Source organism: Trachurus trachurus (genome assembly GCF_905171665.1).
Source record: "Trachurus trachurus genome assembly, chromosome: 23".
Lineage (NCBI taxonomy): Eukaryota > Metazoa > Chordata > Actinopteri > Carangiformes > Carangidae > Trachurus > Trachurus trachurus.
Genome location: NC_139912.1, coordinates 255,807 through 283,468, shown reverse-complemented (window position 1 = coordinate 283,468; position 27,662 = coordinate 255,807). Strand labels below are relative to the sequence as shown.

Genomic DNA, 27,662 nt, shown 5'->3' with positions numbered 1-27,662 from the left:
TGTTAATGTTGTTATTTCCACTTTGTGCAGTAGCCTAATATTCTTTAACATGGAGTTTGTTGTATTTCTCCTTTAACACACATTTTATTGTTTAGTTACATTTCACTTACAGCTCTGTTTACTATATGTATATCAATATATTTATATGTATATAATATATTTAGGTACATAGGTACACATATATTTATATTTATATGTGTTTGAGTAAAATTAAAGTAAAACATTTTAGTTTTATTCTATCAACTACAACAATGTTTCTCCCAAAACTAATGACTAAACTAGTGTAAATAACAACAATATCAAGTTTTTAAACCAGTTTTAGTTTATAAACCAGTTTTAGTTTATAAACCAGTTCTAGTTTATAAACCAGTTTTAGTGATAATGTCGATGTTTAATCAGCAGTGGTTTTTATTTATAATCTTCTATAAAACCAGATGTGGTTCAGGTGATGACCTCATCAGGTGACGACCTCATCAGTGTCTCATTAAGAAAAGAAAAGAAAAGAAAAGAAAAGAAAAGAAAAGAAAGATATGAGGCTTTGGCGTTTTAGCTGTATATGTGTATGTGTTTTATTGTTCTATGGAGCTGCTGTGTATGAACTGTGTGTTGAATAAAGTTTTGAATTGAATTGACAGTTTTTTTTTTTAATTAATGTTTTTATTGTCCATAAACATACAAATTGAACACATTACAAACAAACAAAAACAAACAAACAGTGGCCACAGAAATCAAGAATATTCAGAGCCCACAACCTCCCTGTGAATAACTGCATATAATTATATATTATATTATATTATATTATATTATATTATATTATATTATATTATATTATATAGGTGTGTTGTAGGAGGCTCAGTCCATTACAACTGACAGTGATGCAACATAAATGGAAAAAGGAAACAAATTATATATATTCATTCTTTATTTCAGACCCAAGGGGATCCACATACACATGTTCATAAATCAAAAGATTTGAAATCTTTATGTAGAGATGCTTTTAACAAACATTTGTGAAAGTGCTCTCTTATAGTTTTCCAGAGCTGTATATATATATATATATATATATATATATATATATATATATATATATATATATATATATATATATATATATATATATATATATATATATATATTTGTATTTTTATTTTTTTTATTTATTTATTGTGCGACACAGAAATTGCATACATGTACATCAGTCTGCTACATCCATAGGAACAGAAAGAGAGACAATAAAATCCAGCCAGAGGCTTAAAGTTACAAGTCACTTACAGAACATTTCTCCATAATCGAGTAGCTACGTTTTGGCGGCTTTCTGATTAGTTATGTCCTTGATTGTGGCAGCATAAAGGTGCAGTTCATTCTAACAATGTTCGGTTTGGATTTGGCCCATTTGTTTTTGTGGATGTGAAATTTCCCCAAATTCAAGATTAACTGACAGAAAAAGCAAAAAGTCTTTGTCTCGGTCTTTATAATAAATAAAGATATGTTTTTTCCTGGAAACTGATCATTCTTCCTGTTTTCTTCCAAAAAGAGCAGTTTCTATGTTAACGCGGTGAAGTGGAAGTCCTGACGAGGCGGAACTGATTTGTGCGGCGCTTGTTTCCCGTCGGGACCGGGAGGAGGTTGCACGCGGGAAGCCAGTGCGAGATGGCGGTCGGCGCTCAGACCGTGTAGAGCTGATCCGGGTCCGTGGAGCTGTAGATCTTTCTGCCTTAGCGAGTGGGTCCTGCGGTTCGGAGGAGATGGAGAAGCCGAGCCTGAGCCTGGTGCTGGCGGCGGTGCAGGCGCTGTACCACGACCCCGACCCGGCGGGCAAGGAGCGCGCCTCGGCCTGGCTGGGGGAGCTGCAGCGCTCGGTAGGAGAGAAGCTGCTAGAGCTGCTAGAGATGTTTTATATATCTGTATTTATATATATAACTGTTTAATAATGATCTATATCAGCTGGTCGCTTAGTAACCAGCTCGTCTAACTGCGCTCCACACGGAACCACACTACATATAAACACACACACACACACATTCTCAGCCAGTCACAGTCATCCAGATCCGTCCGCGGCGCAGCTAGCATGGCGTTAGCATCACAGCTAACGGCGCTAGCATGGCGTTAGCATTAAATGAATGGATGAAAACACGGACATCGGTACCGGGGCTCGGCGCCGCCCGGACCAGAACCACGGTAACCATGGTGACCGTGGTTCTGGTCTGGTTCCCCGGGGGGCTCGGTTCTGCCCGCGTGTGAACCGGAAGCTGCGGTGTTCCGGTCTCTGGGGCTCGAACAGGCCCCATGCTAACGGCTAACAGGCTAGCATGCTAACAGGCTAACGGGCTAATGTGATGCCACAGCAAAGTTTGGCCTGTGACGTCACCGGACCGGCCCCGGTCTGTGTGTGTGTGTCTGTGTGTGTCCGTTTGTGTGTGTGTGTGTGTGTCTGTGTGTGTCCGTTTGTGTGCGTGTGCGTGTGTGTGTGTGTGTCTGTCTGTCTGTGTGTGTGTGTGTGTGTCTGTGTGTGTGCGCGTGGCTCGGTGCCGCCGGTCCCGGTTCAAACGGAGATTAAAGTTCCGCTGATTCAGAGTTAAAGGGTTAGTTACTATAGTATAGTTACTATAGTTACTGTTAAACCGGACTGGACCAGAACCAGAACCAGGGTCACGGTGACGTCACGTAGCGGCGCCGCCGGAGGGCGTGGCACGCGCCGGATTCGGACCTGGTCCCTGCTCCAGAACCAGAACCAGGTTTCTGCTGGTCCTGGTCCTGGTTCTGGTCCAGACGTGTTTCCTGATGAGTCATGATTGGCTGAGAGTCTTGTGACATCAGCAGTCACTGTGTCTCAACCAGGAAGTAAGTCTGTTGTCTGTTGTCTGTTGTTTGTTGTTGTTCTGATTGAATCCAGTTTGAGTCTGAGAAAAAACAAAACAAATCCAGATTCAGACTCCGGTCCGGTTCGGTCCAGTTCGGACGATATTCGATATAATATATCTATAAGAGTTATGGTTATATTATAACCCTAACCTATAGATGTATAACTCCAACCTAAACAACCCAAAATGACTTGCTGCTATTGTGCTTTTTATTTTTTGTAAATGTTTTTATTGCCTTACTGTGTTTTTATTGAGTGTATGTAAAGTGATGAACCCTGTCAAAGACACATTTCTGCTATCTATCTATCTATCTATCTATCTATCTATCTATCTATCTATCTATCTATCTATCTATCTATCCCTTATAGATGTAAATACTGGCTTGACGCCTTCTGCTCCTCAGCGTCAACACGGCGGCCATCTTGGTCCGGGGTTTCATAGAGACGTAAACGTCAGTCAGACCCGGTAGATTAGAACACGTTTCAGTGTATTTATGCATGTTGGTGTGTGAGTATGGAAGTCTATGTTTAATATAAAATATAAATATATATTTGTTGTTGTATCATAAATATGTGTCTGACATTTATAACAAACCAAACGGTTGAGAATCGGTTGAATATCCAGTGAGTTATGGGATGTTAATGGTTGATAGACCTCTGATGCAGGAAGTAGACACGGCTTCACCTGACCAAGATGGCCGCCGTGCTGACGCATCGCTCCAACGGACGGCAGCTACGCGTTTATGGTGTCTGTGACCAGGTGTAATGACATCACTTCCTGTCCCGGTGGTAATGACATCACTTCCTGTGTAGATGTACGCGTGGGAGGTGTCCGACCAGCTGCTGCAGCTCAAACAGGACGTCGAGTCGTGCTACTTCGCCGCTCAGACCATGAAGATGAAGATCCAGACGTCCTTCTTCGAGCTTCCTACCGAGACCCACAATGCACTGCGGGACTCTCTGCTGACGCACATCCAGAACCTCAAGGACCTGTCGCCCATCATCGTCACCCAGGTAACAGGCCGTGGTCGCCTAGGTAGCACGGTGTCCTGGCCTAGTAACACGCCATCGTCACCTAGGTAACAGGCCGTGGTCGCCTAGTAACACGCCATCGTCACCTATAGTGCTGCACGATTTGATAAAAATGTGCGATTGCGATTGCGATTACGATATTGTAGATTAATGCTGTCAGGAGTCTATTTGCTTGAGTATCAAGCACAGCACAGGAAATAACCATATTTTAGGAGTGTATTTCTCAAATAACAAGTGTTTCCTTACAGTATCTTTCTATTAAATAAAAATAGGTAACTTTTTGTGCAGTTTCATAGTCTACTGCGATGCCATCATTTACTACAATGCCTTTCTCCCCCTCCCTCCTCTCACAGCACACAGGTACACAGGTAACACACAGACAGACACACACGCATGCACGCGCGCACACACACACACACACACGCACGCATGCATGCACGCGCGCACACACACACAACGGAGGAGACGAGAGGAGACGGCAAATGAGTGTGGCTGTTACCGAAAAATAAAAAATAAATAAAAAAGACAGTTAAAAGAAAACCAAACACCGGAGCTTTCTGGTCGTTCGCCCCAACAGGCAGAAACCTCCTCGTTGTTTAAACGCACTGCACATGTTGAAGAGGAAAACACAGAAAACACACACAAGCTCCACACCTGCTGTCACCACGGTGACGGTCCTGCAGCACGGAGCGCTGTCTGCCAGCTGGGTGGTCACGTGATCAGACCTGCTGGTCACATGACGACTGACGGAGTCTCAGTCTGCTATGCTGCAGCTGCACACACTAGCGGCTCTGCTCCGCTACAGGAGTTAAAGTCCCATTTACACATTTATCTACTTTAAATCACCAATCGCACGGCGTGACATCGCGATTAGATTAGATTAATCGTGCAGCACTAGTCACCTAGTAACACGCTATCGTCACCCAGGTAACAGGCCGTCGTCACCTAGGTAACACGGTGTCCTCGCCCAGGTAACAGGCCGTCGTCACCTAGGTAACACGGTGTAAATACATGGTCTGTTGATTTATTGTGTTACTTGTAGTCACCAGGTGACTTCAGTCCCAGTAGCTACGTAGCCTTAACCTTAAAGTAGCTGCTGTTTATTAACTAGAAGATTAAATGTAAATGAACCTGAGACTTTCAGCTGAATCAGTTTCACAATAAAAACCTGATTCATAATCACAGTAAAACATGACATAGTATTATGGGCTGTAACAGAGGAGGGGGCCAAGATAAAGGTTCAGCTCAGGGCCCCGTGGAGGCTTGGACCGGCCCTGGTCTATTGATTATAGGTTAGTTATTGATCCAAGTTATCGATCCTATTGATTATAGGTTAGTTATCGATCCTGTTATTGATCCTATTGATTACAGGTTAGTTATTGAGCCTATTGATGATGGTTTTGTCGTTTCTCTGTTTCCATGTTTTTCTCATGTTGTTGAGTGTTTTACTCTCCTGGTGGAGTGAGGCTCTAATGAACTATTGATCTATTGATCTGTGTATTGGTTGTGATCAATAACTCTCTCTCTCCCCCCCCGTCAGCTGGCGTTGGCGATCGCCGACCTGGCGCTGCAGATGGCGTCGTGGAAAGGATGCGTTCACACGCTCATAGAAAAGTAGGAAAACACGACGTCAGAGTGGAAACACAATCAAACATGAAGGAGTGAAGGAGTGAAGGAGTGTGTCCTCTGACTCACCTGTGTGTCTGTGTGTGTGTGTGTGTGTCTCTCTCTGTGTGTGTGTGTGTGTCTCTCTCTGTGTGTGTGTCTGTGTGTCTGTGTGTGTCTCGGTGCAGGTACAACAACGATGTGAGTTCGATGCCGTTCCTCGTAGAGATTCTCACCGTTCTGCCGGAGGAAGTTCACAGCCGCTCGCTGCGGATCGGTTCCAACCGGCGGACGGAGATCATCGAGGACCTGGCGTATTACAGCGGCACCGTGGTCACGCTGCTGGTACGGGACACTTCCTGTTTCACTCTTTCACTCTGTTTTAATGTTTTAAAGGACAATTCCGGGCAAATTCAACTCAGGGGTGTATTTTCCTAACATTTTAGGTCTAAAAGAAGGAATCTGCACTGCAAAAACTCCAGGAATATTTGTCTTATTTCTTGTCAAAATGTCTCATTTATAATCAAAACTAATCTCTTTCCACTTAAAATAAGACTCATCACCTAAAAATTAACTTGTTTTTAGATCATTTTCATTTGTTTCAAACTAATTTTCACTTGAAATAAGTAGAAAAATCTGCCAGATAAGGAAGTTTTTTGTGTTTGTAATAAGAAAGAAAAACTTGCTCCACTATCAGATTTTTCTACTTATTTCAAGTGAAAATCTGCTTGAAAGAAGTAAAAAGATTCTTTAGTGAAACACTGACCACGTTTCCATGACAACGTTCACGTGCAGCTGATCTGAAACATTCAGAATAACCCTTTACAACAACTAGTTCCTCAACATAAAGACCAAGATTCACTGTGAATAGAAAAGAACTCAGACTAACGCTCCTCTCCCTTATAGACGTCTACATGATTATTATGGGATACCAGATGTTCAGGTTGGACCAGAACTAGATGCTGATGAACTGGCTGTTGCTGCTGTTCTGGTTTTAAAGGAGTTATTAACATGTGAACTCGGCTCCAGCTGCTCGGCGTCGCCACGGCGTACAGACCATAATACAGACCGTAATACAGACCGTAATACAGACCATAATACAGACCATAATACAGACCATAATACATCCATGGTGGTTTGGAGCAGAGCTGTAAAATGAAAGGATGAGTCCGTGGAAACGGCCTGAAAGTGACTGAATGAGAACAACAGTTAGAAGATAAAAGTAACGACTACGTGACTTTCTCTTTGTGTTGAGGCAGTTTAACATTTTAACTCTGTTTGACTTCATCGTTAAACCACAGTGAAGTTTAAACTTTAACATTTTAACTCTGTTTTACTTCATCGTTAAACCACAGTGAAGCTTAAACTTTAACATTTTAACTCTGTTTTACTTCATCTTTAAACCACAGTGAAGCTTAAACTTTACCATTTTAACTCTGTTTTACTTCATCGTTAAACCACAGTGAAGTTTAAACTTTACCATTTTAACTCTGTTTTACTTCATCTTTAAACCACAGTGAAGCTTAAACTTTAACATTTTAACTCTGTTTTACTTCATAGTTAAACCACAGTGAAGCTTAAACTTTACCATTTTAACTCTGTTTTTACTTCATCTTTAAACCACAGTGAAGCTTAAACTTTACCATTTTAACTCTTTTACTTCATCTTTAAACCACAGTGAAGCGATTTACCATTTTAACTCTGTTTTACTTCGTTAAACCACAGTGAAGCTTAAATACAAGTTTGATGATGTGAAACAGTTATATATTTATTCATTAATTAAATAAAGCAGCCTAATGAATTTAGAAGCACAAGTTTTTTTTCTTCTTAAATCGTGGTCGAATAAGTATCAAGAATCATGAAATTTACTAGTCTTGGTATCGGTATTTAAGAAAGCTCCAGCCTCGATGTCGGATGGTTTTATTTATTATGGGATGGATAGCTGACGTTGTCCTTTATTGTCTCACCTGTAAACTGATGAAGAGTTTCCTCTTCGCTCCAACAGTTTAACACTATAACCTTTAACAACAACTAGTTCCTCAACATGAAGACCCAGATTCACTGTGAACAGAACAGAACTCAGACTAACGCTCCTTATACATGATTATTATGGGATACCAGATGTTCAGGTTGGACCAGGAGCAACTAGAGGCTGATGAACTGGTTATAAAGGAGTTATTAACATGTGATGTCACAGCCTCTCTGACCTTTGACCTGAGCCACATCAACACCACAGCAACATTTAACTCAGCTGAAGCAACAACAACAGTCTGATGCAGATCAGCTGTTCGTAGCGCTGCCGTGACGACGCTCTGTCCAATCAGTGGACGGCAGTCGGCTGACGTCCAATCAGTGGACAGCAGTCGGCTGGCGTCACCAGACTCTTCTTTCGTCTGCATTCTGGTTCCTGTCTGTAGCCGAGACCGAAATCACCACATTCACCAACATAAAACTTATAAAATAAACATTAACTTGTAATACAATAAAAGCAAAGTGTTAACTTAACGGCTCGGGGGACTTTCTTGTAAATGATATTCCTTAAATTAAAGAGTTTCACCGCATTTTATTAGCTTGGTACCAGGTACTAGAATAGTTCCTGGTACCAGGTACTAGAATAGTTCCTAGTACCAGGTACTAGAATAGTTCCTAGTACCAGGTACTAGAATAGTTCCTGGTACCAGGTACTAGAATAGTTCCTGGTACCAGGTACTAGAATAGTTCCTAGTACCAGGTACTAGAATAGTTCCTGGTGCCAGGTACTAGAATAGTTCCTGGTACCAGGTACTAGAATAGTTCCTGGTACCAGGAACTATTCTAGTACCTGGTACCAGGTACTAGAATAGTTCCTGGTACCAGGTACTAGAATAGTTCCTGGTACCAGGTACTAGGGCTGGTGGGAAAGCTCCATTAGACTGTGATCCTGACGGGTTGGATTCACAAACATCCAGAGTGTTTCTTCATGGTGTGTGTGTGTGTGTGTGTGTGTCTGTGTGTGTGTCTCTCTGTGTGTGTGTGTGTCTCTCTGTGTGTGTCTCTCTCTGTGTGTGTGTCTCTCTGTGTGTGTGTGTGTCTCTCTGTGTGTGTCTCTCTCTGTGTGTGTGTCTCTAGGTGTCGTGTGTGGAGAAGACGGGGAACGATGAGAAGATGCTCATCAAGGTGTTTCGCTGTCTGGGCAGCTGGTTCAACCTGGGAGTTCTGGACTCAAACTTCATGGCTGGAAACCAGTTGCTGCTGGTTCTGTTCCAAGTGCTGGTGAGTCCTCAGTCTGCAGGGGGAGGGGTGTGTAGGTGTGTAGGGGTGTGTAGGGGTGTGTGTGTGTAGGGGTGTGTAGGTGTGTGTGTGTCTGTAGGTGTGTCTGTGTGTAGGTGTGTGTGTGTGTGTGTGTAGGGGTGTGTAGGTGTGTGTGTGTGTGTGTGTGTGTAGGGGTGTGTAGGTGTGTGTGTGTGTAGGTGTGTGTGTAGGTGTGTGTCTAAGATGCAGGACGACATTCGGTCAATCCTCCCTCTCAGTGCTGCGTAGATAAACACCTCTGGAGTTCTTTACCACCAGAAATAAAATTCCAAACAGAACTAAAGATGTTTAGTGCTAAAGTTAAACATCGGCTTCAGCAGCAGCAGAAATGTGAACATTAACTTCTCTCAAGTCACCGTCAATACAGCATTTTACTAATGTTTAATGTATTTAATCTGTGCAATTTCTTAATCTAAATGTTGTAGCTGTGTTTATTTATTCATGATACCTATTCACTGTTTTTGTATTATTGCACTTGTTGTATTCAGCATCTTTTATCCTATTCTAAGGCCTGAGCAGGGACAAAGACGTCTTTATGCATCACATTTTTCATTCTTTCGTGTCCCGTGTCCCTGCAGCAGAGGGATGAAACCACCACCAACCTCCACGAGGCGGCGTCGGACTGCGTGTGCTCGGCGCTCTACGCCATCGAGAACGTCGACACCAACGTGGCGCTCGCTCTGCAGCTGTTCCAGGGCGTTCTCACGCTCGAGACGGCCTACCACATGGCGGTCGCACGGGAAGACCTCGACAAGTAAGAGACACACACACACACACACACACACACACACACACAGAAGCGCGCATGCATGAAAGCAGTGAAAGCGAAACTCACCCCCCCCCGTGGGACAATCCGGTCGCTTAATAAACAAATGAAGTTCGAATATGATTTTTTGGGCAAATGTCAAAGCCCTAGCCCTGAGTGTGCGTGTCCTGAGTGTGCGTGTCCTGAGTGTGCGTGTCCTGAGTGTGTGTGTCCCGTGTGCTGACGTGTGTGTTGTTGCAGAGTGCTGAACTACTGCCGCATCTTCACGGAGCTGTGTGAGACGTTCCTGGAGACGACGGTCCGCAGCCCGGGACAGGGGATGGGAGACCTGAGGACGTTGGAGCTGCTGCTCATCTGTGCAGGACATCCACAGTACGAGGTGAGGCACGGAGCAAGATATCCCATCATGCACTGGGGTCACAGATCGCCGTTACCACAGCGACCCAGAGCGACCGGTGTAGCTACCAAATAAATGCAGTAGTGACCGGTGTAGCTACCAAATAAATGCAGTAGTGACCGGTGTAGCTACCAAATAAATGCAGTAGTGACCGGTGTAGCTACCAAATAAATGCAGTAGTGACCGGTGTAGCTACCAAATAAATGCAGTAGTGACCGGTGTAGCTACCAAATAAATGCAGTAGTGAGCTCTCTGTTCCGGCTTCTGGCTCGTCCTCGGGGACAAATGAAGTATTTATGTCTGTATGGACCTGTTCCTCGGGGACAAATGAAGTATTTATGTCTGTATGTACCTGTGTGTGTTCTGGTTCCGGTGCAGGTGGTGGAGATCTCCTTTAACTTCTGGTACCGACTGGGAGAACATCTGTACAAGATCAACGACGCGGCGCTGCACTCCATCTTCAGACCGTACATCCAGCGGCTGCTGCACTGCCTCGCCCGCCACTGCCAGCTCGACCCCGACCACGTAAGAGACCGACCGGTTCAGACCGGTTCAGACCGGTTCAGACCTGGTTCAGACCGGATCAAACCGGTTCAGACCTGGTTCAGACCGGATCAAACCGGTTCAGACCGGATCAAACCGGTTCAGACCGGTTCAGACCGGTTCAGACCGGATCAAACCGGTTCAGACCGGTTCAGACCTGGTTCAGACCTGGTTCAGACCTGGTTCAGACCTGGTTCAGACCGGTTCAGACCTGGTTCAGACCGGTTCAGACCTGGTTCAGACCGGTTCAGACCGGTTCAGACCGGTTCAGACCTGGTTCAGACCTGGTTCAGACCGGTTCAGACCGGTTCAGACTGGTTCAGACTGGTTCAGACCGGTTCAAACCGGTTCAAACCGGTTCAGACCTGGTTCAGACCGGTTCAGACCGGTTCAGACCGGTTCAGACCGGTTCAGACCGGTTCAAACCGGATCAAACCGGTTCAGACCTGGTTCTGTATGAAAGAGTGAAAGAGTGAAACCAACGTGTTGACCTTTGACCCTCAGGAGGGAATCCCCGAGGACACGGACGACTTCGGGGAGTTCAGGATGAGGGTGTCGGACCTGGTCAAAGACGTCATCTTCCTGGTCGGGTCCATGGAGTGTTTCTCTCAGGTAACACACACACACACACACACACACACACACACACACACACACACACACACACACACACACACACACACACACACACACACACACACACAGGAAGGCTGAAAAGTACTGGTTACTTTCAGGTCTTTTTCTATTGGACACAATCTGTGTTTGTCAAAGAGTTACTTGTAACGGAGTAAATGTTGACCAGGAGTATTTGTACTCTTACTCAAGTACTGGGGTGGAGTACTCTGTCCATCTCTCTATATATATATATATACTGTATGTATATGTATATGCAGTATGTATATGTACGTGTAATGTGAGTTCTCTGGGTTGTAGTTGTACTCGACGCTGAAGGACGGGAATCCTCCCTGGGAGGTGACCGAGGCCGTTCTCTTCATCATGGCCGCCATCGCCAAGAGCGTCGACCCGTAAGTAACCGTGGAAACCGGCAGGAAACGGGACCTTTCAGAGTAAAAGCCCGGCGGTTTGGTCGTCATGGTGACCTTGTTGCTTGGTCGTCATGGTGACCTTGTTGTTCTGTGTTTCCCCTCAGGGAGAACAACCCCACGCTGTCCGAGGTGCTGCAGCAGGTGGTGCTGCTTCCTGAGAGCGTGCACATGGCGGTCCGCTTCACCAGCATCGAGCTGGTCGGAGAGATGAGCGAGGTCGTCGACCGCAACCCGCGCTTCCTCGGTACGAGCTCCATCACATCACAGCGTTGTCAGGGAAACCGCAGCTCTAACACGGGTTTCTGTTTCTTTAAAACTTTTTATTACGTTTTCAATTCTTTTTTCAACAATAAAGGACAAACAATGAAACCTAAAAACAGAGAAACAACCCAATCATATAGAACAGACAGGTTGACATAGGTCATACATTAGAGCTAATACATTAGAGCTAATACATCAGAGCAAATACATTAGAGCTAATGGAGTTATCGTTCACACAGACACTGAGTTACACGTTAGAGAATATGAAGTCCACTTTTCCCAGTTCTTAGTAAACTGTTCAGCTCGTGGTCTCAGGGTGAAGGTCAGGTTTTCCATCACTGTATTTCGTTAACAATGGTGATCCAGTCGTTCTTTGATGGCAAATTTGTCTGCAGCCATTTCCGTGTAATGGCCCTTTTGCTTGCAGCCAAAAGCACTTTGTAAAGATAGATAGTTGTCTTGAGCCATAAGACCAACTGGGTATTTACCCAGGTATAACGTCATGAAAGAAAAATCAACTTTTAAACCAAGGATTGACTGAATTTCTCCAGCAAGTTCTTGCCAATATGGTTGGATAAGAGGGCAAGCCCCGAATATATGGAAGTGGAAGTGGTCGGCCGTTATCTGACCACATGCTGTTTAGATTTCAGTCTAACTCGGTCTAACGTGGTTTATTGTTTCAGACCCGGTGCTGAACTACCTGATGAAGGGGCTGAGGGAGAAGCCTCTAACTGTTTAGATTTCAGTCTAACTCAGTCTAACGTGGTTTGTTTCCTTTAGACCCGGTGCTGAACTACCTGATGAAGTCTAACCTGGTTTATTGTTTCAGACCCGGTGCTGAACTACCTGATGAAGTCTAACGTGGTTTGTTTCCTTTAGACCCGGTGCTGAACTACCTGATGAAGTCTAACCTGGTTTATTGTTTCAGACCCGGTGCTGAACTACCTGATGAAGTCTAACGTGGTTTATTGTTTCAGACCCGGTGCTGAACTACCTGATGAAGTCTAACGTGGTTTATTGTTTCAGTCTAACGTGGTTTATTGTTTCAGTCTAACGTGGTTTGTGTTTCAGACCCGGTGCTGAACTACCTGATGAAGGGTCTAACATGGTTTGTGTTTCAGACCCGGTGCTGAACTACCTGATGAAGGGCCTGAGGGAGAAGCCTCTAACTGTGATCTTGTGTTTCAGACCCGGTGCTGAACTACCTGATGAAGGGCCTGAGGGAGAAGCCTTTGGCCTCGGCGGCAGCGAAGGCGATCCACAACATCTGCTCCGTGTGCAGAGACCACATGGCTCAGCACTTCCAGGGGCTGCTGGACATCGCCAGAGCGCTGGACTCCTTCGCTCTGTCCACCGAGGCCGCGGTCGGCCTGCTCAAAGGTGAGTCTGAGTTTAGAGGTGTATTTACAGGTATTTTACAGGTGTGTTAGAGGTGTATTTACAGGTATTTTACAGGTGTATTTAAAGGTGTGTTACAGGTATTTTACAGGTATGTTAGAGGTGTATTTACAGGTATTTTACAGGTGTATTTACAGGTGTGTTACAGGTATTTTACAGGTATGTTAGAGGTGTATTTACAGGTATTTTACAGGTGTATTTACAGGTGTGTTACAGCTGTTTTACAGGTGTGTTAGAGGTATATTTACAGGTATATTTACAGGTATTTGTCCTCCCCCGTATACAGGTACAGCTCTGGTCCTGGCTCGTCTTCCCCTGGAGAAGATCGCTGAGTGTCTCTCTGACCTCTGTGCTGTGCAGGTGTTGGCCCTGAAGAAGGTGAGTCACCTGGTCACCATGGTTACCACCTGTCCACCTGTCTGTCGTGTTGTTGTCGTCGTGGAAACTAAACCTTCACGTTGATGTTTCAGCTTCTGACGGGAGAATCTACCAACGGGAAATCAGCTGATCCGACCGTGTGGCTCGACCGGCTGGCCGTCATCTTCAGGTACACACACACACACACACACACACACACACACACACACACACACACACACACCTGAACACACACACACACCTACACACACACACACACCTGAACACACACACACACACACAGCTGCACACACACACACACACCTGAACACACACACACACACACCTACACACACACACACACACACACACACACACACACACACCTACACACACACACACACACACACACACCTGAACACACACACACACACACACACACACACCTACACACACACACACACACACACACACACACACACCTACACACACACACACACACACACACACCTGAACACACACACACACACACACACACACACACACACACACACACACACACACACACACACACACACACACACACCTGAACACACACACACACACACCTACACACACACACACACACACACACCTGAACACACTGTGCTCTGTCCCCTCAGACACACCAACCCCATCGTGGAGAACGGACAGACGCATCCCTGTCAGAAAGTCATCCAGGAGGTAAATCACCATGGCAACCACTCCTTTATAAACGCTGCGTACGCACAAAAGAAGGCGTACGCCGCCTTTAAGCAACTTGAAAGTGAGAAAGTGGCGCCGCTCCAACAGCAGAGAGATGAAATCAAAGAAAATATGTGAAATCGATACATTTGTGTGAAACAATCAAATATTACCTTAATCATATGAAGGATATGTTGGCAAGAACGAAGAACGAGGCAAATTTATATAATTTATATTGATAATTCTGGATTCAGAGAGAGAGAGAGAGAGAGAGAGAGAGAGAGAGAGAGAGAGAGAGATGTAATCTATGGAAGCAGCGGCCGGTCCAACCAGCTGGTTCGGGTCAACACAAATGACTGTGAAAGAGGCGCAGCGGCTCTTTATGATGGTTTATGATGAGCAGCCGGTTCAGACTTCCTTGTGCCGTGGCCGGACTCACCAGAAACAATTCCTCCGAACCTAAAAAAAAAAAAACCACCGTCTTCCTGATGCGTCAGCGCTGATTCAGTGCATTTCACAAGAAGAAAGAAAGAGAAAAGGAAGCCTGAGGTCCGAACCGAACCGAACCAGCGCGTCCAACGGGTCGGTGTTTCCACGTGTGTGAAATGTTTTCCCTTTTCTGCCGTCTGTTGGTTCATTTGGTCTGAATGTATATTCATCAGGGTGTTCCCTGACCGTATATAGGCGCCGTGTTCCCTGACCGTATATAGGCGCCGTGTTCCCTGACCTTATATAGGCGCCGTGTTCCCTGACCTTATATAGGCGCCGTGTTCCCTGACCTTATATAGGCGCCGTGTTCCCTGACCGTATATAGGCGCCGTGTTCCCTGACCGTATATAGGCGCCGTGTTCCCTGACCGTATATAGGCGCCGTGTTCCCTGACCGTATATAGGCGCCGTGTTCCCTGACCGTATATAGGCGCCGTGTTCCCTGACCTTATATAGGCGCCGTGTTCCCTGACCGTATATAGGCGCCGTGTTCCCTGACCGTATATAGGCGCCGTGTTCCCTGACCGTATATAGGCGCCGTGTTCCCTGACCTTATATAGGCGCCGTGTTCCCTGACCTTATATAGGCGCCGTGTTCCCTGACCGTATATAGGCGCCGTGTTCCCTGACCGTATATAGGCGCCGTGTTCCCTGACCTTATATAGGCGCCGTGTTCCCTGACCGTATATAGGCGCCGTGTTCCCTGACCGTATATAGGCGCCGTGTTCCCTGACCGTATATAGGCGCCGTGTTCCCTGACCTTATATAGGCGCCGTGTTCCCTGACCGTATATAGGCGCCGTGTTCCCTGACCGTATATAGGCGCCGTGTTCCCTGACCTTATATAGGCGCCGTGTTCCCTGACCTTATATAGGCGCCGTGTTCCCTGACCGTATATAGGCGCCGTGTTCCCTGACCGTATATAGGCGCCGTGTTCCCTGACCGTATATAGGCGCCGTGTTCCCTGACCGTATATAGGCGCCGTGTTCCCTGACCGTATATAGGCGCCGTGTTCCCTGACCGTATATAGGCGCCGTGTTCCCTGACCTTATATAGGCGCCGTGTTCCCTGACCGTATATAGGCGCCGTGTTCCCTGACCGTATATAGGCGCCGTGTTCCCTGACCGTATATAGGCGCCGTGTTCCCTGACCGTATATAGGCGCCGTGTTCCCTGACCGTATATAGGCGCCGTGTTCCCTGACCGTATATAGGCGCCGTGTTCCCTGACCGTATATAGGCGCCGTGTTCCCTGACCGTATATAGGCGCCGTGTTCCCTGACCGTATATAGGCGCCGTGTTCCCTGACCGTATATAGGCGCCGTGTTCCCTGACCGTATATAGGCGCCGTGTTCCCTGACCGTATATAGGCGCCGTGTTCCCTGACCGTATATAGGCGCCGTGTGGGCGGGTGAAGCGCTTTTTCACGTGCGCCGACTTTAGTGTTGATTGTGATTTATAAATGGAAACAGACGTCCGCACGCTTTTATAAATCTGAAAGTTTTTGTGCGCACGCATTTCCTGTGTTTCCTCCGTACGCCGCCTATAGTCGTCTTTCCTATGCACAGTTTTATAAATGAGGCCCCTGGTCACGTGACTCACCTGTGTGTTGTGTTGTGACTCACCTGTGTGTGTGTGTGTGTGTGTTGTGTAGATCTGGCCGGTGCTGTCCGACACGCTGAACACTCACCAAGCCGACAACCGGATCGTGGAGCGCTGCTGCCGCTGCCTGCGGTTCGCTGTGCGCTGCGTGGGGAAAGGCTCGGCCTCGCTGCTGCAGCCGCTCGTCACTCAGGTGAGACAGACACACACACCTGCACATAAAGGAAACATACACATATTTAACAACCATATTTGACTCACACCTAAAAGATTTGACATAAACACAGAGTCACGTGTTAAACGGGACAACAAAGAATTCACCTGATGAGGAAGCTCAACTCTTCTAGTGTTTCAAAAACTATTCTGTTCTTTTTATCATTCTTTTATTGAGTCTTTTAACATTTTCATTTGTTGGTTTAATGGTTTGTCAGTGAAGGACAAGAACAGTTTCAGTCTGCTGACCGTGTCGTGTCAAGGGAATTCCCCCTAATGCCCTCAGGGCGGCGCTATCATGCCCCTGAGGAAGACAAACCGTTACTCAAATTCCTTCATCCCCTCAGTTATTCGGCTGATGAATGCCAATTTTAATGAGTAGGTTCGTATTTTGTCTGTGATATATTTATTTATTTATCATATTTATACATTCCTTCCATGCTGGAATATTTGGCATATTTGCACATGTACAAGACATTATATTACTGCTGAGAAACCACGAGTTGAACTGATTCACTGACGACCCAGAGTTGAGTGTCAGAGTCGAATGTGTTGTGTTTTCTGTTCATCTTTTATCTTTATTGAACAATAAAGTTTTTTTTTTCCCTCAGATGGTGAGTGTGTACCAGGTGTGGGTTAAATAAAGTTTTTTTCTTCCCCCAGATGGTGAGTGTGTACCAGGTGTATCCACACTCGTGCTTCCTGTACCTGGGCAGCATCCTGGTGGACGAGTACGGCATGGAGGAGGGCTGCAGGCAGGGGCTGCTGGACATGCTGCAGGTAAACGCTCACATGGTTACCACGGTTACCCGGGTACCCGAGTACCCCAGTAAGTAATCTGCTACTCGGTTATGAATTTATTATCCGGTTAACATAGGATAAAAAAACATCACGTTAGAGCAACAGTCTAGTGTCGGATCAAACATCATCATTGTGGTTCGGCTTTTTGTCGTGTTAAACAGTTTCAGATCGAGCAGCAACGTGATTTCCTGCTGTAAAAGTGTTTCTGGATCGAGCCTCGGACTTTCAAACCTTTTACAATAATCTGTGGTGGTTCCCTCGGCGACGACAGGTGTCATCAAGTCTGTTAGAAAATCTGCTGCTTTCAGTTTACAAACATTGTGAAACCTTCCCAGTTATTTCCTGAGACGATGCGAGGCAGAGAGGACCGAAGGCACCAACATGTAGTGTGGACTAATAAATAAGCACCGCTAATGATTTAAAAAGAAAAAACAGTTTTCTCCTCCGAGGCCGCGGCATAAAGATGCACATCTGCCCCGTATGTGCAGCCGCGGCATAAAGATGCACATCTGCCCCGTATGAGCATCTTAACCTCCATCTCTACTCTGATTATCCAGCTGATATTTAGTCTTCTCTTCCTCCTCAGGCTCTGTGTATGCCGACCTTCCAGCTGCTGGAGCAACCGAACGGTTTGAGGAATCATCCCGACACCGTGGACGACCTGTTCAGACTGGCCACAAGGTGACACACATGTCTCCTTGTCTCCTTCTATCTACCCTTGTCTCCTATATTTAACCCTTTCTCTACCCTTGTCTCCTTGTCTCCTTCTCTACCCTTGTCTCCTTGTCTCCTATATTTAACCCTTTCTCTACCCTTGTCTCCTTGTCTCCTTCTCTACCCTTGTCTCCTTGTCTCCTATATTTAACCCTTTCTCTACCCTTGTCTCCTTCTCTCTACCTGTGTCTTCCTGTCTCCTTCTCTACCCTTGTCTCCTTGTCTCCTATATTTAACCCTTTCCGTACCTGTGTTTCCTCAGGTTTGTCCAGAGAAGTCCGGTCACGTTGCTAAGCAGCGGCATCGTCATTCACATCATCCAGTGTGCGATAGCCGCCACCTCATTGGACCATCGAGACGCCAACTGCAGCGTCATGAAGTTTGTCCGAGACTTGATACACACGGGCGTCTCCAACGATGTGAGTACTGTAGAAGAAAAATAAAATAACAGATATATCGTCCTGTTTGGGCCTTTACTTTCCCTTCTCCATTTAAGTAAAATAAACTAAAAACATGACGCTGGAACAGATGGATCTATTTTTCTGTGGTTCTGGCCTCAGCCTACTCTTCTCTGGAAGTGTACCACTTTCCTAACCATATCTGAGATGTTTCCATCCTCAATCCTTGCCTGGTGGTCATTCTATGTAACTGCACCAGAAGCCAAAACTCCTGGCTCAGCAGAAAGAGTTATAGGGGTCATATATAGGCCCAATTCCACTCCGACCCCTCACGGACTCACTGACTTAAAGGCGCGTTCACGGGAAGTCCGTGAGTGTGTGAGGGCTGTTCCGTTGTCAGATCATCAAGTCAGTGAGTCAGTGAATGAGCCCTTACTGCCCCCCCCCCCCCCCCCCCTTACCGTAAGTCAGCACCGATGCTGACTTTGGGTAGGGGAATTACCCACAGTTCATAGCGTTGTGAAGTCAAACACATGAGATGCCGTTGGGTAGGGGAATTACCCACAGTTCATAGCGTTGTGAAGTCAAACACATGAGATGCCGTCGGAATGCGAGTGTAAAAAAGAAAAGAAAAGAAAAGTAAATGAACACACGTAGTCAGAGAGAGCTCCGCTGGTCTCTTTATTGTTAATGGACAGGAGCCAAAAAAAAAGGAAAGAAAGGAAGAAAAAGAAGAAGCAGTTTACTGTCAGTGTTAACGTGCAGTTTGTGATTATTGATGATGATTTGATCAGATCTGATCCAGGAACATTTTGTTTTGAGTCCGTTCCCCTCACACACCTTGTGCGTATTGAAAGTACGGTAAATTATCGGTCCAAGGGCGGAGTTAAAAACATTTTGTTGTCAAGGTAACGTGTCGTGAGAGTGTGTAAGTGCTGTTCCATTCATGTTTACAGCATCTGGACCCTCAAACACTCTCACACTCTGTCACTTACAGCTGACGTCACTTTAGTCAGTGAGGGTTCAGGGCTTTAAGGAGGCTTTAGGGGGCGGATTGGAACTGGGCCATAGTTCACTTCCATCCCCATTCACCACTCACACCCTGCACTCTACATCCATCCCCATTCACCACTCACACCCTGCACTCTACATCCATCCCCATTCACCACTCACACCTTGCACTCCACATCCATCCTCATTCACCACTCACACCTTGCACTCTACATCCATCCATCCCCATTCACCACTCACACCCTGCACTCCACATCCATCCCCGTTCACCACTCACACCTTGCACTCCACATCCATCCCCATTCACCACTCACACCTTGCACTCCACATCCATCCCCATTCACCACTCACCACTCACACCTTGCACTCCCCATCCATCCATCCCCATTCACCACTCACACCCTGCACTCCACATCCATCCCCGTTCACCACTCACACCTTGCACTCCACATCCATCCCCATTCACCACTCACACCTTGCACTCCACATCCATCCATCCTCATTCACCACTCACCACTCGCACTCCACATCCATCCCCATTCACCACTCACACCCTGCACTCCACATCCATCCCCATTCACCACTAACACCTTGCACTCCACATCCATCCCCATTCACCACTCACCACTCGCACTCCACATCCATCCCCATTCACCACTCACCACTCGCACTCCACATCCATCCCCATTCACCACTAACACCTTGCACTCCACATCCATCCCCATTCACCACTCACACCTTGCACTCCACATCCATCCCCATTCACCACTCACCACTCGCACTTCACATCCATCCCCATTCACCACTCACACCCTGCACTCCACATCCATCCCCATTCACCACTCACACCTTGCACTCCACATCCATCCCCATTCACCACTCACCACTCGCACTCCACATCCATCCCCATTCACCACTCACACCCTGCACTCCCATCCATCCATCCTCATTCACCACTCACACCTTGCACTCCCCATCCATCCATCCCCATTCACCACTCACACCCTGCACTCCACATCCATCCCCATTCACCACTCACACCTTGCACTCCACATCCATCCATCCTCATTCACCACTCACACCTTGCACTCCACATCCATCCCCATTCACCACTCACCACTCGCACTCCACATCCATCCTCATTCACCACTAACACCTTGCACTCCACATCCATCCATCCTCATTCACCACTCACACCCTGCACTCCACATCCATCCTCATTCACCACTCACACCCTGCACTCCACATCCATCCATCCCCATTCACCACTCACACCCTGCACTCCACATCCATCCCCATTCACCACTCACACCCTGCACTCCACATCCATCCATCCCCATTCACCACTCACACCTTGCACTCCACATCCATCCATCCTCATTCACCACTCACACCTTGCACTCCACATCCATCCCCGTTCACCACTCACACCTTGCACTCCACATCCATCCATCCTCATTCACCACTCACACCTTGCACTCCACATCCATCCCCATTCACCACTCACCTTGCACTCCACATCCATCCATCCCCATTCACCACTCACACCTTGCACTCCACATCCATCCATCCTCATTCACCACTCACACCCTGCACTCCACATCCATCCTCATTCACCACTCACACCCTGCACTCCACATCCATCCATCCCCATTCACCACTCACACCTTGCACTCCACATCCATCCATCCCCATTCACCACTCACACCTTGCACTCCACATCCATCCATCCTCATTCACCACTCACACCTTGCACTCCACATCCATCCATCCCTGTTCACCACTCGCACCTTGCACTCCACATCCATCCCTGTTCACCACTCACACCTTGCACTCCACATCCATCCCCGTTCACCACTCACACCTTGCACTCCACATCCATCCATCCCCATTCACCACTCACACCCTGCACTCCACATCCATCCCCATTCACCACTCACACCCTGCACTCCACATCCATCCCCATTCACCACTCACACCTTGCACTCCACATCCATCCCCGTTCACCACTCACACCCTGCACTCCACATCCATCCCCATTCACCACTCACACCTTGCACTCCACATCCATCCCCATTCACCACTCACACCTTGCACTCCACATCCATCCCCATTCACCACTCACACCTTGCACTCCACATCCATCCATCCCCGTTCACCACTCACACCTTGCACTCCACATCCATCCCCATTCACCACTCACACCTTGCACTCCACATCCATCCCTGTTCACCACTCACACCCTGCACTCCACATCCATCCTCATTCACCACTCACACCTTGCACTCCACATCCATCCCTGTTCACCACTCACACCTTGCACTCCACATCCATCCCCATTCACCACTCACACCTTGCACTCCACATCCATCCCTGTTCACCACTCACACCCTGCACTCCACATCCATCCCCATTCACCACTCACACCTTGCACTCCACATCCATCCCTGTTCACCACTCACACCTTGCACTCCACATCCATCCCCATTCACCACTCACACCTTGCACTCCACATCCATCCCCGTTCACCACTCACACCTTGCACTCCACATCCATCCTCATTCACCACTCACACCTTGCACTCCACATCCATCCCTGTTCACCACTCACACCCTGCACTCCACATCCATCCATCCTCATTCACCACTCACACCTTGCACTCCACATCCATCCATCCCCATTCACCACTCACACCTTGCACTCCACATCCATCCCTGTTCACCACTCACACCCTGCACTCCACATCCATCCATCCCCATTCACCACTCACACCTTGCACTCCACATCCATCCATCCCCATTCACCACTCACACCTTGCACTCCACATCCATCCATCCCCATTCACCACTCACACCTTGCACTCCACATCCATCCATCCCCATTCACCACTCACACCCTGCACTCCACATCCATCCCCATTCACCACTCACACCTTGCACTCCACATCCATCCCCATTCACCACTCACACCCTGCACTCCCCATCCATCCCCGTTCACCACTCACACCTTGCACTCCACATCCATCCATCCCCGTTCACCACTCACACCTTGCACTCCACATCCATCCCCGTTCACCACTCACACCCTGCACTCCACATCCATCCCCATTCACCACTCACACCTTGCACTCCACATCCATCCCCATTCACCACTCACACCTTGCACTCCACATCCATCCCCATTCACCACTCACACCTTGCACTCCACATCCATCCATCCCCGTTCACCACTCACACCTTGCACTCCACATCCATCCCCATTCACCACTCACACCTTGCACTCCACATCCATCCCTGTTCACCACTCACACCCTGCACTCCACATCCATCCTCATTCACCACTCACACCTTGCACTCCACATCCATCCCTGTTCACCACTCACACCTTGCACTCCACATCCATCCCCATTCACCACTCACACCTTGCACTCCACATCCATCCCTGTTCACCACTCACACCCTGCACTCCACATCCATCCCCATTCACCACTCACACCTTGCACTCCACATCCATCCCTGTTCACCACTCACACCTTGCACTCCACATCCATCCCCATTCACCACTCACACCTTGCACTCCACATCCATCCCCGTTCACCACTCACACCTTGCACTCCACATCCATCCTCATTCACCACTCACACCTTGCACTCCACATCCATCCCTGTTCACCACTCACACCCTGCACTCCACATCCATCCATCCTCATTCACCACTCACACCTTGCACTCCACATCCATCCATCCCCATTCACCACTCACACCTTGCACTCCACATCCATCCCTGTTCACCACTCACACCCTGCACTCCACATCCATCCATCCCCATTCACCACTCACACCTTGCACTCCACATCCATCCATCCCCATTCACCACTCACACCTTGCACTCCACATCCATCCATCCCCATTCACCACTCACACCTTGCACTCCACATCCATCCATCCCCATTCACCACTCACACCCTGCACTCCACATCCATCCCCATTCACCACTCACACCTTGCACTCCACATCCATCCCCATTCACCACTCACACCTTGCACTCCACATCCATCCCCATTCACCACTCACACCCTGCACTCCACATCCATCCCCATTCACCACTCACACCTTGCACTCCACATCCATCCCCATTCACCACTCACACCCTGCACTCCACATCCATCCCCATTCACCACTCACACCCTGCACTCCACATCCATCCCCATTCACCACTCACACCTTGCACTCCACATCCATCCCTGTTCACCACTCACACCCTGCACTCCACATCCATCCATCCCCGTTCACCACTCACACCTTGCACTCCACATCCATCCCCATTCACCACTCCTTTGTGGTGCGCAAGCAGCTGATTGGTCACCTGCCCCTCTCTACCTGTCTGTCTCTACCTGTCTGTCTCTCACCTGTCTCTCCTCTCACCTGTCTCTCCTCTCACCTGTCTTGCAGCACGAGGAGGACTTTGAGGTGAGGAAGCAGCTGATTGGCCAGGCCATGGAGCAGCACGGCCAGCAGCTCATCACTCAGCTGATGCACTCGTGTTGTTTCTGTCTGCCGCCGTACACGCTGCCCGACGTGGCCGAGGTGCTGTGGGAGGTCATGGTGTTCGACCGGCCGGTGAGTAACCATGACGACGATGACGACGCCTCAGGTGCGACCGCCAGGTGACCGAGCCGTAACCGTGACAACGTGTCTCTGTTTCCTGTTGCAGACGTTCTGCCGGTGGCTGGAGAGCGCCCTGAAAGGTTTACCGAAGGAAACGTCGGGAGGAGCGGTGACCGTCACTCACAAACAGCTGACGGACTTCCACAAGCAAGTCACCAGGTGAGTGACTGGCCCTTTGACTGGCCCTCTGGTCCTCTGACTGGTCCTTTGACTGGTCCTCTGGTCCTGTGACTGGTCCTCTGACTGGTCCTCTGGTCCTCTGACCCTCTGACTGGTCCTCTGACTGGTCCTTTGACTGGTCCTCTGACTGGCCCTCTGGTCCTCTGACTGGTCCTCTGGTCCTGTGACTGGTCCTCTGGTCCTGTGACTGGTCCTCTGGCCCTTTGACTGGTCCTCTGACCCTCTGACTGGTCCTTTGACTGGTCCTCTGACTGGTCCTTTGACTGGTCCTCTGACTGGTCCTCTGACCCTCTTGACTGGTCCTCTGACTGGTCCTCTGGTCCTCTGACTGGTCCTCTGGTCCTTTGACTGGTCCTCTGACTGGTCCTCTGACTGGTCCTCTGGTCCTTTGACTGGTCCTCTGACCCTCTGACTGGTCCTCTGACTGGTCCTTTGACTGGTCCTCTGACTGGTCCTTTGACTGGTCCTCTGACTGGTCCTCTGACTGGTCCTCTGGTCCTTTGACTGGTCCTCTGGTCCTCTGACTGGTCCTTTGACTGGTCCTCTGGTCCTCTGACTGGTCCTTTGACTGGTCCTCTGGTCCTCTGACTGGTCCTCTGACTGGTCCTTTGACTGGTCCTCTGGTCCTCTGACTGGTCCTTTGACTGGTCCTCTGGTCCTCTGACTGGTCCTTTGACTGGTCCTCTGGTCCTCTGACTGGTCCTCTGACTGGTCCTCTGGTCCTTTGACTGGTCCTCTGACTGGTCCTCTGGTCCTCTGACTGGTCCTTTGACTGGTCCTCTGGTCCTCTGACTGGTCCTCTGACTGGTCCTCTGACTGGTCCTCTGGTCCTCTGACTGGTCCTTTGACTGGTCCTCTGACTGGTCCTCTGACTGGTCCTCTGACCCTCTGACTGGTCCTTTGACTGGTCCTCTGGTCCTCTGACTGGTCCTCTGACTGGTCCTCTGACTGGTCCTCTGACTGGTCCTTTGACTGGTCCTCTGGTCCTCTGACTGGTCCTTTGACTGGTCCTCTGGTCCTCTGACTGGTCCTCTGGTCCTTTGACTGGTCCTCTGACTGGTCCTCTGACTGGTCCTCTGACTGGTCCTCTGACCCTCTGACTGGTCCTTTGACTGGTCCTCTGACTGGTCCTTTGACTGGTCCTCTGACTGGTCCTCTGACTGGTCCTCTGGTCCTCTGACTGGTCCTTTGACTGGTCCTCTGGTCCTCTGACTGGTCCTCTGACTGGTCCTCTGACTGGTCCTCTGACTGGTCCTCTGACTGGCCCCTCGGCTGCAGTCCTACTGGTCACTAACAGGCTGGTTAGACTAGAGCTGTAACAGAGAGTAAGGACCATAGATATATATACGTATCTATGGTAACAACAGCATCAGCGCCTCCTGGTGGAGGAATATGAACTGACATCTCTGCATTGTTGGTGAATGAGCAGTGTGGTGTTTTCAATAATTTAAGGACATTTATAGATCACCACGTTAATAGCATCATTGAGGATCCTTTACAGATAAACATTAACACATAGGAGAGTAAAAAGACCCCCCAAAAAACAGTTCTCTACATGAATGTTTCAATCTACATTTTGTAATAAACAAATTATAAGTATAATCTGATATGACCAAGACACCTAAAAACAAAAACACGGCCGTTTTCATCAATTTACCAGCAAGTGGGCAACACACATACATTGGAGTGAATGGGTTTTCTGGGCGCTTTTGCAACACCCATATCCTGCCACTAGGGGGCATGAGGCTTTAATACCCACATCCTGCCACTAGGGGGCATTAACCACAGGGGGGTTAGGGGTTATTGGGGTTATTGGGGTAAGTGTCGTCTCAGCTGGAACGCAGAGGAACTGGAGTTTGTAGCGAGTTGAGACTTGAGGAGTTTCTACTGAGTTGAGCTGTGGGCGAAGCCTCTGACTCACCTGTGGGCGGAGCCTCTGACTCACCTGTGGGCGGAGCCTCTGACTCACCTGTGGGCGGAGCCTCTGACTCACCTGTTGACGTGTCACGACCTGCTGCTGCAGGTAACCGGCCCCGTTACCGTGGTGACCAGCCCCGTTGCCATGGTGACCAGGCCTCCACAGTAACCGTGTGTTTCCTTCTTCCAGCGCTGAGGAGTGTAAACAGGTGTGTTGGGCGATCAGAGAGTTCACCAGACTGTTCCGATAGCTGCACTCCACACAACACCAGGTAAGATACACAACACTACACAACCACAGACACACAACACACAACACTACACAACCACAGACACACACCAGGCTGTTCCGATAGCTGCACTCCACACAACACCAGGTAACGCACACATTACACAACACTACACAACCACAGACACACACCAGGCTGGGTTTATAAAAATAGAAAATAGATTTTCAGATTAAAGGGATAGTTCACCCAAAATTGAAATATCTCAACTCATGATCTCCTCCCCCTCATGTGGACTAAGGGCTGGGAGAAGTTTCAGAGTCCTCCGTGGCTTCTCTGAGTTACAGGGGGTCTCGGCGTAGCAGTGCATGTCCATATAACGGTTGCTAATGGATACCAACTGTCTTCATAACAAAAAGACACACCAAAAAACATCCAAATACCTCCATGCTGCTCGTATGTAATGTCCCTCTGGTATTGAAGCCCCAACATGAGAAATTGTGTCAGTGCCACAGGAAGAGCAGTGAACTGAGACACTGGGAGCTTCCGCTACAAAACAAGCTTGAAATATAGACTTATTTAATTTGTTTCTGAACAATTTCTCATGTCGGGGCTTCAATACCAGAGGGACATTACATACGAGCAGCATGGAGGTATTTGGATGTTTTTTGGTGTGTCTTTTTGGACGAAGAAAAGTGGTCCCGCTGTAACTCAGAGAAGCCACGGAGAAGATGAACTTTAACATCTGAAATCGATTCATAAAATCCTTCGACTGATCTTTTGTATTAGAACAAACGTGTCTTGTAGTTTTCAGCTTCTTCTCATATTCAATGTAAATATGAAATAAGATACTGAGGAGTTGCACTGTTAAATAAATGAGCTTCATGTCACTGCTTTCAACTTTTAACATTAATATTTACAACGATGCAGCAGCTAGCAGAGTTCCATCTTTGTACAGTTTGCAGCTTTAGTTCAGTGAAAATCTCTTTCATAACTTATTAAAACTAAAATGACTCTAAATGAATCGATGCTGAGTCGGATCGGGACTTTAGCCCCAGTTGACCTCTGACCTCTGACCTCCGTCTGTGTTGCAGGTTAAATGTTTTGTTGACCAACATTCAGAGGTGACGGCAAAAAGCTGCGACTGCAGACGAGGATCCAAAGGGATGA

At 47.9% G+C, this 27,662-nt stretch overlaps 1 protein-coding gene across 1 annotated transcript; it reads left to right on the top strand.

Moving 5' to 3' along the window:
• Positions 1-1,614: 1,614 nt before the first annotated feature.
• tnpo3 (transportin 3) lies at positions 1,615-27,662 on the top strand. Its single transcript, XM_083999106.1, has 23 exons — positions 1,615-1,859; positions 3,674-3,874; positions 5,433-5,506; positions 5,686-5,842; positions 8,606-8,749; positions 9,367-9,542; positions 9,795-9,933; positions 10,330-10,476; positions 10,999-11,106; positions 11,428-11,519; positions 11,645-11,784; positions 12,990-13,181; positions 13,486-13,577; positions 13,670-13,746; positions 14,219-14,279; positions 16,418-16,558; positions 17,242-17,358; positions 17,966-18,060; positions 18,356-18,512; positions 23,953-24,120; positions 24,215-24,327; positions 26,456-26,537; positions 27,587-27,662. The coding sequence occupies exons 1-22, from the start codon at positions 1,746-1,748 to the stop codon at positions 26,514-26,516; spliced, it is 2,766 nt and encodes a 921-aa protein (XP_083855232.1). The 5' UTR covers positions 1,615-1,745; the 3' UTR covers positions 26,517-26,537; positions 27,587-27,662.